The sequence below is a fragment of the Cetorhinus maximus genome, chromosome 8 (assembly GCF_964194155.1).
Source record: "Cetorhinus maximus chromosome 8, sCetMax3.hap1.1, whole genome shotgun sequence".
Classification (NCBI taxonomy): domain Eukaryota; kingdom Metazoa; phylum Chordata; class Chondrichthyes; order Lamniformes; family Cetorhinidae; genus Cetorhinus; species Cetorhinus maximus.
Window position 1 is genome coordinate 53531245 of NC_135886.1, and position 12295 is coordinate 53543539.

At 44.9% G+C, this 12295-nt stretch overlaps 1 protein-coding gene across 1 annotated transcript in view; it reads left to right on the forward strand.

Moving 5' to 3' along the window:
* Positions 1-12295, forward strand: part of LOC144683644 (uncharacterized) — a 220578-nt gene that overhangs the window by 139639 nt on the left and 68644 nt on the right. The window contains exons 37-38 of the mRNA XM_078546887.1: positions 9397-9454; positions 10356-10540. Of these exons, the coding sequence (XP_078403013.1) occupies positions 9397-9454; positions 10356-10540 (243 nt within the window). The remainder of the gene's footprint in view (positions 1-9396; positions 9455-10355; positions 10541-12295) is intronic.

Sequence of the window (12295 nt, forward strand, 5' to 3'; positions counted from 1 at the left end):
TGACCTAAATACAGGAAACGACCCAGCCAAGTTGACCCTGTAAATTCTTTCTTACTAATATACGAACATATAAACATACAAAATAGGAACAGGAGTAGACCATTTGGCCCCTCGAGCCTGCTCCGCCATTCAATAAGATCATGGCTGATTGGTTTGTGTTTCACATTCTACATCCCCATCTACCCCCAATAACCATTGATTAACCCTTGCCTAACAAGAATCTATCTACCTCTGCCTTAAAAATATTCAATGGCCCCACTCCCACTGCCTGCTGAGGCAGAGAGTTCCAAAGTCGCACAACCTTCTGAGAGAAAAAAAATTCTCCTTATCCCTGTCCTAAATGGGCAATCCCTAATTTTAAAACAGTGCCCCCTAGTTCTGGACTCACCCATAAGAGGAAACATCCTTTCCACATCCACCTTGTCAATACCGTTCAGGATCTTATGTACTTCAATCAAATCACCCCTCACTCTTCTGAACTCCAGTGGAAACAAGCCCAGTCTGTCTAACCTTTCCTCATAAGACAACCCACTCATTCCAGGTATCAATCTAGTAAACCTCCTCTGAACCACTGCCAATGCATTTACATCCTTCCTTAAATAAGGAGACTAAAAATACACAGTCTTCGAAATGCGGTCTCAGCAATGCCCTGTATATCTGAAGCATAACATCCTTATTTTTATGTTCAATTCCTCTCATAACAAAGGATAGCATTCCATTAGCCTTCTTAATTACTTGCTGTACCTGCAAATGATCTTTTTGTGACTCATGTACTAGAACACGTTGAGCCCTCTGCACCTCGGAATTCTATAGCCATTCTCCTTTTAAGTAATACTCTGTGCATCGATGATGAAGGGAGTGAATGTTTGTGGATGTGGTGCCAATCAAATGGACTGCTTTGTCCTGAATGGTATTGAGTGTTGTTGGAGCTGCACTCATCCAGGCAAGTGGAGAGTATTCCATCACACTCTGACTTGTCCTTGTAGATGGTGGACAAGTTTTGGGGAGCCAGGAGATGAGTTACTCACTGAAGGATTCCCAGCCTCTGACCTGCTCTTGTAGCCATAATGTTTATATGGCTAATCCAGTTCAGTTTGTTGTTGACGGTAACCCCCAGGATTTTGATAGTGGGGGATTCAGTAATGGTTATGCCATTGAATGTGAAGGGGCAATGGTTGGATTCTCTCTTGTTGGAGATGGGCATTGCCTGGCACTTGTGTGGCACGAATGTTACTTGCCACTTGCCAGCCCAAGCGTGGACATTGTCCAGGTCTTGCTCCATTTGGATATGGACTGCTTCAGCACCTGAAGAGTCACAAATGGTGCTGAACTTTGTGCAATCATCAGTGAACATCTCCACTTATGATGGAAAGAAGGTTATTGATGAAGCAACTGAAAATGGCTGGGCTGAGGATATTACCTGAGGAACTCCTGCAGTGATGTCCTGGAACTGAGATGATTGACCTCCAACAGCCACAACCATCTTCCTTTGTGCTAGGCATGACTCCAACCAGGACAGAGTTTTCCCCCTGATTCTCATTGACTCCAGTTTTGATAGGGATCCTTGATGCCACACTCGATCAAATGCTGCCTTGGTGTCAAGGGCAGTCACTCTCACCTTACCTCAGAAGGTCTGCTCTTTTGTCCATGTTTGAACCAAGGTTATAACGTAGTCAGGAGCTGAGTGGCTCTGGCAGAACCCAAACTGAGCATCAGTGAGCAGATTATTGCTAAGTAAGTGCCACTTGATAGCACTGTTAATGACTCCTCCCATCACTTTACTGATGATCGAGAGTAGGCTGATGGGGCGGTAATTGGCCAGGTTGGATTTGTCCTGCTTTGCGTGTACAGGACATACCTGGGCAATTTTCCACATTGTCGGGCAATGCCAGTATTGTAGCTACACTGGGACAGCTTGGCTAGGGGTGCGGCAAGTTCTGGAGCATAAGTCTGTTGCTGGAACATTGACAGGACCCATAGCCTTCAGCCGTTTCTTGATATCACATGGAGTGCATTAAATTGGCTGAAGACTGTCATCAGTGATGTTGGGGGCTTCCAGAGGAGGCTGAGATGGATCATCCATTCGGCACTTCTAGCTGAAGATTGCAGCAGATACTTCAGCCTTATCTTTGGCACTGGTGTGTTGGGCTCCTTCATCATTGAGGATAAGGATATTTGTGGAGCCTCTTCCTTCAGTGAGTTGTTTAATTGGCCACCAGCATTCACGATTGGATGTGGCAGGAATGCAGAGCTTTGATCTGATTCATTGGTTGTGGGATCACTTTGCTCTGTCTAGCACATGCTGCTTATGCTGTTTGGCATGCAAGTTGTCCTGTGTTGTAGCTTCACCAGGTTGACATCCCCTGCACTCTTCATTGAACTGGGATTGATCGCCTAGCTTGGTGGTAATGGTAGAGTGGGGGATATGCTGGGACATGAGGTTACAGAATGTAAAAGTAAAAAACTGCGGATGCTGGAAATCCAAAAAGAGGTTACAGAATGTATTTGAGTACAATTCTGCTGATACTGATGGACCACAGTGCCTCATGGATGCCCAGCCTTGAGTTGTTAGATCTGTTTGAAATCTATTCCATTTAGTACAGTGGTAGTGCCACACAACAAGATGGAGGGTACCTTTTGTCCTCCTTCGGAACTTTGTCTCCACAAGGACTGTGTGGTGATCATTCCTACTGATACTGTCATAGACAGATGCATCTGCGGCAGGCAGGTTAGTGAGGATGAGGTTCAGTATGTTTTGCCTTCTTCTTGGTTTCCTCACCACCTGCCGCAAACCCAATCTATCAGTTGTGTCCTTTAGGACTCGGCCAGCTCAGTCATTAGTGGTGCTACCGAGCCAGTCTTAGTAATGAACATTGAAGTCCCCCACCCAGAGTACATTCTGTGCCCTTGCCACCCTCAGTGCTTCCTCCAAGTGATGTTCAACATGGAGGGGCACTGATTCATCAGCTGAGGTAATGACATGGTAATCAGCAGGAGGTTTCCTTGCCCATGTTTGGCCTGATGTCATCAGACTTCATGGGGTCCGGAGTCGACTTTGAGGACTCTCAGCAACTCCCTCCCAACTGTATACCACTGTGCCTTCACCTCTGCCCTTCCAGAGGGACAGGACATACCCAGGGATGGTGATTGTGGTGTCTGGGACATTATGTTAAGGTACGATTCCTTGAGTATGACTTCAGGCTTGTCTATGGGACAGCTCTCCCAATTTTGGCACAAGCCCCCAGATGGGTGAGGAGGACTTTGCAGGAACAACAGGGCTGATATTGCCGTTGTCATTTCTGGTGCCTAGGTTGATGCCGGATGGTCCGTCTGGTTGAAATCCTTTTAGACTTTGTAGCGGTACCTGGCCATTTCAGAGGGCGTTTAAGAGTCTCGAGTCATATGTAGGCCAGGCCAGGCCAGGTGAAAGGACATTAGTGAACCAGATGGGTTTTTACAACAATCAACAGTGGGTTCATGGACATCATCAGACTTTTAATTCCAGATTTTTATTGAATTCAAATTCCACCACCTGCCATGGTGGGATTCAAACCCAGGTCCCCGGAACATTACCTGGCTGTCTGGGTTACCTGTCCAGTGACAATATCACTGTGCCACCACCTCCCCAACTACTTTACTTCCCACATACATGGTTCACAAGAACACCGGTCCCAGCATTGTTCGGGTGTAAACCATCCCAACGGTACAGCCTCAACTTTCCCCAGCACTGATACCAGTGCCACACAAACTGAAACCCACTTCTCCCACACCAGTCTTTGAGCCACATGCTCATCTCCATATTTATGTACCCTACACGATTTTGGACATGGTGGAGGTAATAATCCAGAGATTATACTCTTCAATTTAGTGCCTAGCTTCTCATACTCTGTATGTAGAAACTCTTTCCTAGTTCGACTTATGTCATTGATACCTGAATGGACCATGACAATTGGATCGTCCCCCTCCCATTGCAAGTTCCTCTCCAGCCCTGAGCAGATGTCCCGAACCCTGGCACCAGGCAGGCAAAACTGCTCTCTGGACTCTCGTTCTTTACTGCTGAGAACAATGTCAATCCCCCTCATTATACTCCCTACCACCACTACATTCCTTTTCATTCCCCACACTTGAAAGGCTTCCTGTACCATGGTGCCATGGTCAGTTTGCTCATCCACCCTGCAGCCCCCGCTCACATCCAAACAAGCTGAGAGAACCTCAAACCTATTGGACAATTGCAGAGGCTCACACTCCTGCACTCCTGCACTCCTGCCCTCTGGGTCCCCTTACCTGTCTCACTCGCAGTCACAGCCTCCTGTCCCTGACCACTGACCAGATCAGAAGACCCTATCCTAAGTGGTGTGACTGCCTCCTGGTACAAAGCATCCAGGTAACTTTCCCCCTCCCTGGTGTGTCACAGATTCTGCAGCTCAGCCTCCAGCTCAATGACTGAGCAGAAGTTCCTCAAGCTGCAAACGCTTACCACAGACGTGTTTGCCCTGGATCCCAATGTTATCCAGAACCTCCCACATGCTGCAGCCTTGACACATCACCTGTCCTGCCATCCTTAATGTGTTTTAAATAATTACTTAATTAAGTTGTGCACTTATTCATATGGCTGTCTTATATATTTTATTAACTTTACTACCAATTTGTATACTATTTTAAACCTTAGGAATAGAATAGACCTTAACCACTCACCAGATACTCACCAAACAGCCAGCTCCTTTCCCCATAGTGCAGCAAGAACCAATTCCTACAGGGTGAGAAAGCTAGAAAAAGGAAACAAATACCTTCCCCCCCTTCACCAAGCTCCCCCTCTCACCAAACTCCAAGTCTGCACTCAGTTTCCACAGCTGCACTCTATTTGCCTTAGCTGCACTAAAGAGGCCAGTATTTACAGCCAACTAAACTGGGCAGTGGTAACCAGGTTCAATCAGTTAGCTAATTAACTACTCAGCTCCTACAGCTGAGAGTGAGTTTACCCTGTCTAAACTGCAAGAAAGAACTTAGCCTGCTTATACAGTGCTTTCCAGTTACTGCTAATTATAGGCTAGATTAGATTTTAAGAGTAAAATTGAAGAATAAAATTAACACTTTGAACTCCCCAATTCACCAAATTCAAGTTTGGGGAACAACATATGGGGGCTTGTGCCAAAATTGGGAGAGCAGTCTTACAGACTAGTCAAGCAACGGTATGACATAATCATACTCACCGAATCATACTCTACAGAAAATATGCCAGACACCATCATCACCATCCCTAGGTCTGTCCTGTCCCACCGGCAGGAAAGACTCATCTAAAGTGGTGGCACAGTGGTATACAGTCAGCCCCGGGATCTTCAACATTCACTCTGGACCCGGTGAAGTCTCATGGCATCAAACACGGGCAAGGAGACCTGCTCCTGATTACCACCCATCGCCCTCCCTCAGATAATTGCCCCCATGTTGAACACCACTTGGAGGAAGCTCTGATAGTTGCAAAGTCAAAAGATGTACTCTGGGTTGGGCACTTCAATGGACATCAGCAAGATTGGCTCGGTAACACCACTACTGACCGAGCTGGCCGAGTCCTAAAGGACATAGCTGCTAGATTGGGTCTGCAGTAGGTGGTGAGGGAACCAACAAGAGGGAAAAACATGCAAGACCTTATCCTCAGGTGTCGCAGGTGCATCTGTCAGTGACAGTATTAGTGGGAGTTCATTTTGAAATGGAGAAGTGTGTGTCTAAGGCTAGTGCTTCAAACCTGAATAAAGGTAATTATGAGGGATGGAAGACAAAGTGAATTAAGTGAATTGGGAAACGAAGTTAAAAGGTAAGACAGTAGAGATGCAGTGGTATACTTTTGAGGATTTATCCCAGTGAGAAGGATACACCATGCCTGGCTGAATAAGGAAGTTAAGAATTGTATCAAATTGAAAGAGTTTTGTACCAATCTGCAAAGATTAGTGGTTGGTCAGAAGAATGGGCAGACTTTATAAAGCAGCAAAGAATAACTAAAAAAAATAAAGAGGGAGAAAATAGAGTATGAGAGCATGCTGGCTAGAAATATTAAAGCAGAGAGTATTAGTTTCTATAAGTATTTAAATAGGAAAAGAGTAACCAAAACTCATGTTGATCCTTTAGAGAGAGAGAGTCTAGGTAATTGATAATGGAAAACAAGGAAATGGCAGAGGTGTTAAACAGATATTTTGTGTCTATCTTCACTGTGGGAGACTTAGAAAACTTCCCAAAGATACTTGAAAATCAAGAGGTGAACGGGAAGGAGCGAGAGAAAAGGTGCTGGGAAAACAATTAGACATAAAGGCTGACAAGGCCCCAGGCCTGATGACCTGAACCCGAGGGTCTTAAAAGAAGTAGCTGCAGAGATAGTAGATGCATTGGTTATAATCTTCCAAAATTCCTGAGATTCGGAAAGCTTCCCAGCAGATTGGAAAATAGCTAATGTAACACCTTTATTCAAGAAAAGAGGGAGACAGAAAGCAGAAAACTATGGGCCAGTTAGCTTAACATCTGTCACAGGGAAATTACTGGAATCCATTATTAAGAAGGTTAAAGCAGGGTACTTAGAAAAACAAAATATGATCAGGCAGACTCAAAGTGGTCCCGGATTTTCCAGGCCCGCTGCAGTGGGTTTCCCACGGCAGACGCGGTGAGCTATTCAAATCTCCGTTGACTTTGGTGGGACCGGAAGATCCTGCCAACAGGAGGAGCAGGAAAATCCCACCCATGATTTTGTGGAAGGGAGATCATGTTAACTAATTTACTAGCGTTCTTTGAGGGAGTAATAAGTAAAGTGGATAAAGGGGAACCTGTAGATGTGATGCACTTGGATATCCAAAAGGCATTTGATGGGATGCACATCAAAGATTTCTACACAAGATAAGAGCACAAGCTGTAGGGGGTAACATATTAGCATTGATAGAGGATTGATCAGCTAACAGGGAGCAGAGGGTAGGGATAATTGGGTCTTTTTTGAGTTGGCAAGTTGTAACTAGTTGAGTTCCACAGGAATCCGTGCTGGGGCCTCAATACAATCTATATCAATGATTTGGTTGAAGGAACCGAATGTATTGTAGCTGAATCTGCTGATGATACCGAGATAGGTAGGAAAGTAAGTCGTCAAGAGGAGGTAGAGAGTCTGCAAAGGGATATGGACAGGTTAAATAAGTGGGCAAAAATTTGGCAGATGGAGTATAATGTGGGAAAATGTGAACTTGTCCAGTTTGACAGGAAGAATAGAAAAGCAGCGTATTATTTGAATGAAGAGAGATGCAGAGCTCTGCAGTACAGAGAGATCTGGGTGACCTGGTACATGAATCACAAAAAGTTAGTATGCAGGTACAGCAAGTGATTAGGAAGGTAAATGGAATGTTGGTGTTTATTGCAAGGGGAATGGAATATAAAAGTAGGGAAGTTTTACTGCAATTGTGCAAGGCCTTGGTGAGACCACATCTGGAAAACTGTGCGCAGTTTTGATCTCTGTATTTGAAGAAAGATATAATTGTGTTAGAGGCAGTTCAGAGAAAGTTTACTCAACTCAATCCTGGGATGAGGGGCTTATCTTATGAAGAAAGGTTGAACGGGTTGGGCCTTTACCCATTGGAGTTTTGGAGAATGAGAGGCCGTCTTATTGAAACATATAAGATCCTGAGGGGATTTGATAGGGTGGACACTGGGAGAATGTTCCCTCTTGTGGGGGAAATTAGAACGTGGGGACACAGTTTAAAAATAAGAGGTCTCCCTTTTAAGATGGAGTTGAGAGTTTTTTTCTATCAGACGGTCGTTAGTCAGTGGAATTCTCTTCCCCAGGAAGCAGTGGAGGCTGGGTCATTGAATTTATTCAAGGCCGAGTTGGACATATTTTTGATAGATAAGGGAGTCAAGGAATAAAACAGAAATTAATGGAAAAACTCAATAGGTCGGACAGCATGTGTGGAGAGAGAAGCAGAGTCACCATTTTGAGCCCATATGACCCCTCTTCAAGGGAGTCGAGATTTATGGTGAGGGGAGACAGGAAAGTGGAGTTGAAACCACAACCAGATCAGCCATGATCTTACTGAATGTTGAAGCAGGATCAAAGGGCCAAATGACCTACTCCTGCTCCTAAGTCCTATGTTCCTATGTATGAGTGACCACCTCATGGTCCTTGTGGAGGCAAAGCCCTGTCTTCACACTGAGTATATCCTCCATTGTATTGTGTGGCACAACCACTGTGCTAAATGGGATAGATTTTGAATAGATCTCGCAAGCCAAAACTGGGAATCTATGAGGCGCTGTGGGCCATCAGCAGCAGCAGAATTGTACTCGCACACAATCTGTAATCTCATGGCCCAGCATATCCCCCGCTCTACCGTTACCATCAAGCCAGAGGGGCAACACTGGTTCAATGAAGAGTGCAGGAGGGCATACCTAAATATGATCTGGTGAATCTGCAACACAGGACTACTTACGTGCCAAACAACAGAAACAGCAAATGATAGATAGAGCTAAGCAATTACACTACAATGGATCAGATCTAAACTCTGCAATCCTGTCACATCCAGTCGTGAATGCTGGTGGACAATTAAACAACTCACTGGAGGAGGAGGAGGAGTCTCCACAAATATCCCCATCCTCAATGATGGAGGAGCCCAGCACATTAGTGCAAAAGATCAGGCTGAAGAATTCGCAACAATCTTCAGTCAGAAGTGCCGAGTGGATGATCCATCTCGGCCTCCTCCGGAGGTCCGCAGCATCACAGATGCCAGTCTTCAGGCAATTCAATTCACTCCACGTGATATCAAGAAACGGCTGAAGGCACTGGATATTGCAAAGGCTATGAGCCCTGACAATATTCCGGCAATAGTACTGAAGACTTGTGCTCCAGAACTTGCCACGCCCCTAGCCAAGATGTTCCAGTACGGCTACAACACTGGCATCTACCCAGCTGTGTGGAAAATTGCCCAGGTATATCCTGTCCACAAAAAGCAGGACAAATCTAACCCAACCAATTACCGCCCCATTAGTCTACTGTTGATCATCAGGAAAGTGATGGGAGGGGTCATCAACAGTGCTATCAAGTGGCACTGGCTTAGCCATAGCCTGCTCACTGACACCCAGTTTGGGTTCTACTAGGGCCACACAGCTCCTGACTTCATTACAGCCTTGGTTCAAACATGGACAAATGAGCTGAACTCCCAAGGTGATGTGAGAGTGACTGCCCTTGACATCAAGGCAGCAATTGACTGGGTGTGACATCAAGGAGCCCCAGCAAAACTGGAGTCATTGGGAAATAGCTGGAAAACTCACCGTTGGAGTCAGTTGGAGTCATACCTAGCACAAAGGACGATGGTTGTGGTTATTGGAGATTAATCACTGACACTCTCCCCCTGTCTGTCTGATTCTTTGGTTTTATTACAGAGAGCGGGATCAATCTCCCGGCAGTGAGGGACGGCGTTCCGATGAAGCTGATCCACAGGTAATGAGGGATGGAAACAGCAGGGAAAAGGGGATGAATTCAGTCACAGTCCATGTGTGTCTGAGGGTGAGATCTGGGACATGGATAGTAACCAGAGGGAGATCAGTGAGGGTTCATGTACCATCACTGGGTTCAGACAGTGGGCAGGGCCTGACTGCCAAGGATGGAGTCACACTGACTGTGGATGAGAATCGGGATGGGGGAGCCGGGGAAATGATGGCAGAATCTTCCAAACTGATTCACAGTCACTCGGTGGGCGATGTGTCTGAGAGGAAGTCCGTAGGAGACAGAACTCTGTTTCGTCTTAAACGGGAACAATTTCAATATCAACTTCATATATCCAGAGATAGACACAGAATGTGAATTAAATGTGAATTTTAAATTTACCTACTTCTATGTGAGCTATTTCCCTTGATTTAGTTACAAACAAGTAGTGAATTAAGTTTATAGAGAAAGCCATATTTCTGTGGGTAATATGTGAATACAGTATCCTCTTGCTTAATGTTAACTGTATTCAGGAGTTAATTAGTACAGATTATCAATTACTGTCTGTGGACACCTTTTAATGTATTTTCAGTGGGTGAGGATTGGGGTGAAATCAATTTCTCTCTGAATTCTCCCTCATTTCCAATCCTGACTGTTGGGGGTTGGGGTATTAAATTGAGTGAGGGGATGTGATGCTGAATCCTGCAGCTCATGAACACGTCAGTGATTCGATTCTGATGGAGAGGTGGAGAGAGAGAAAGGATGGAAATGTGTGAATGTGAGAGATCGAAAACAGACTGAGAGAGAGATGTTAGAGACAGAGAGATGGAGATCAATAGAGGTGGTTTAGAGTACATTTGATGAGAAGATTTACAGGTGATTGAACGTGGTCGCTTTGTGTGTTCCTCCCTCCCAGGTACAGGCGGAGCTTGTCTCTCTGCGCAGTAAACAGGACGAGGCCATCACTGAGATCGAGATGCTCAAACTGACCAATCAGCAGCTGGAGAGTCGGCTGGAGCAGATCCAACAGGAGCTTCAGGAGGCCCAGGATCGGCTGGAGGCTCAACAGGAGGAAGCAGCTCACCAGGAGGAGCAAGAAGGGTAAGATATCCCCATGAAGTGTTGTGTCCCATGGGGCATTTGATCATCTCAGTCATTCTCCATCCCTGTATCCTCCAATCCAATGTCACACACACATTTCCAGCTCCTTTCCCAGGACACACATTATTAACTGCTTTGTCCTCCAATCTCTCTCACCCACAACACCATGGAGCACAAACTACAGCAAGTTGTGAACTGGAGGTTGAATTCCTGAATTCTCTCCCAGCAGTATTCCACAGGAAGAGTGATGGAGCATTCAACACATGGAGCCTCTTCACACATTCCATTCATTCATGGCTTCATCCAATAAGCTCTTCAGCTGAATTGATTTTGGGTTCCCTTCTCCCACTGGTATTGGAACTTCTTGCTCTGCACTGAAAACAGATACAAAATCCTCATCTTACAAATCAGCCATTTCCTTATTGCTCATCATAGTCTCACTTGTATCTGTCTATAATGGACCCGCATTCCCATCCTCACCACTCTCTTTCTTTTAATATAATCTGAAAAAGTTTCCTGTTAGTTTGGATCTTCCTGGATAGTTTCTTTCTCTTTTCCTTTCCTGTCCCTCTTATTATTCACTCGATCCCAGTCTGGCTCTCTCAGTTTGCTGGATTTGCAGTTTCCTTGTGTCTGTGTTTGTGTTTTCTTTTAGTTTAATCCTGTCTCTTACCTTGATTGTTGACCAGGGATAGTGAACTGCACAAGCGGGGTTTTAGCTTTGGGTATAGTCTGGTTTTCTATTCTGGAAAGAGCTCTTTAAATACTCCCCAATGTTTGTCAGTGGATTTCCCCATTAACATCCCCCCCCCCAGTTTATTGTGGATTCTGAATATCTTATTCTTTCGAGGTTTGCCACTCTTAAACTGTAAACCTTGGCCCTTTTATCATTCCCCCACTGACTTATCCCCAAGGCTGATATCGAATTCACTCTTTTTACACCCACTACCTGTAAAGCGTCCTGACTTTCAGATTCATTGCCCTTTAATATTTGTTTCCCTGTGTCTATGTTCTTGATCTCAGCTCATTTCGATTCCTCCTCTCCACCCTCAATGACCCATTCGGACAATTTCTGGATCATGCTCCATTTTTGGTCAACATTAAGCTCCTTCTTCCGTTGAGTGGCCCAACGCTGTGATTGCTCTATTTCCATTTATATTGTCGATCGCACAGAATTGCAACAGGAATTACAATGCATGAATGAGGCTGTTCGACCCATCCAGTCTGTGATCAAATTTTTACTTGACTTGAGCTGTGACCTCAATCCCATGTTCCAGGACCAATCACATATCCCTTTACCCTCTGTTGCTATCTATCTCTTCCATCCTTTCAGAACATTCAACACCTTTTGTAGTAATTATAATTTTGGGAAATGTAGGACTATAGCTTTAAGAATAGTCCTCTGGTGTAAGATCACATGATCTGTGTTAAGCAATGTATTAACAGTGCGGGGAACCTCTAGGAGAGAGTTCGTTTTTAGTTATAGAGTTTGATGCAAACGTGTAGTTGCTGCTCCTGTTTTGTAAATAGAGTTAAATGTTTCCACCAAGAAAAAGTGTCTGAAGATCAACTCTAACAAACTGGCAACGAGGATAAATCTGATCTGGTGCTGTACCTCGCCCAGCGATTGTTTCTACAATAGTTAAAAAGAAAAGATATACTCATCTGAGATGTATCAGTTTGGCATAATTGATCCCTTTGAGCCAGCCACAGACAATTGGTCTCAATATATAGAATGTTTAGCATTCTTCTTTC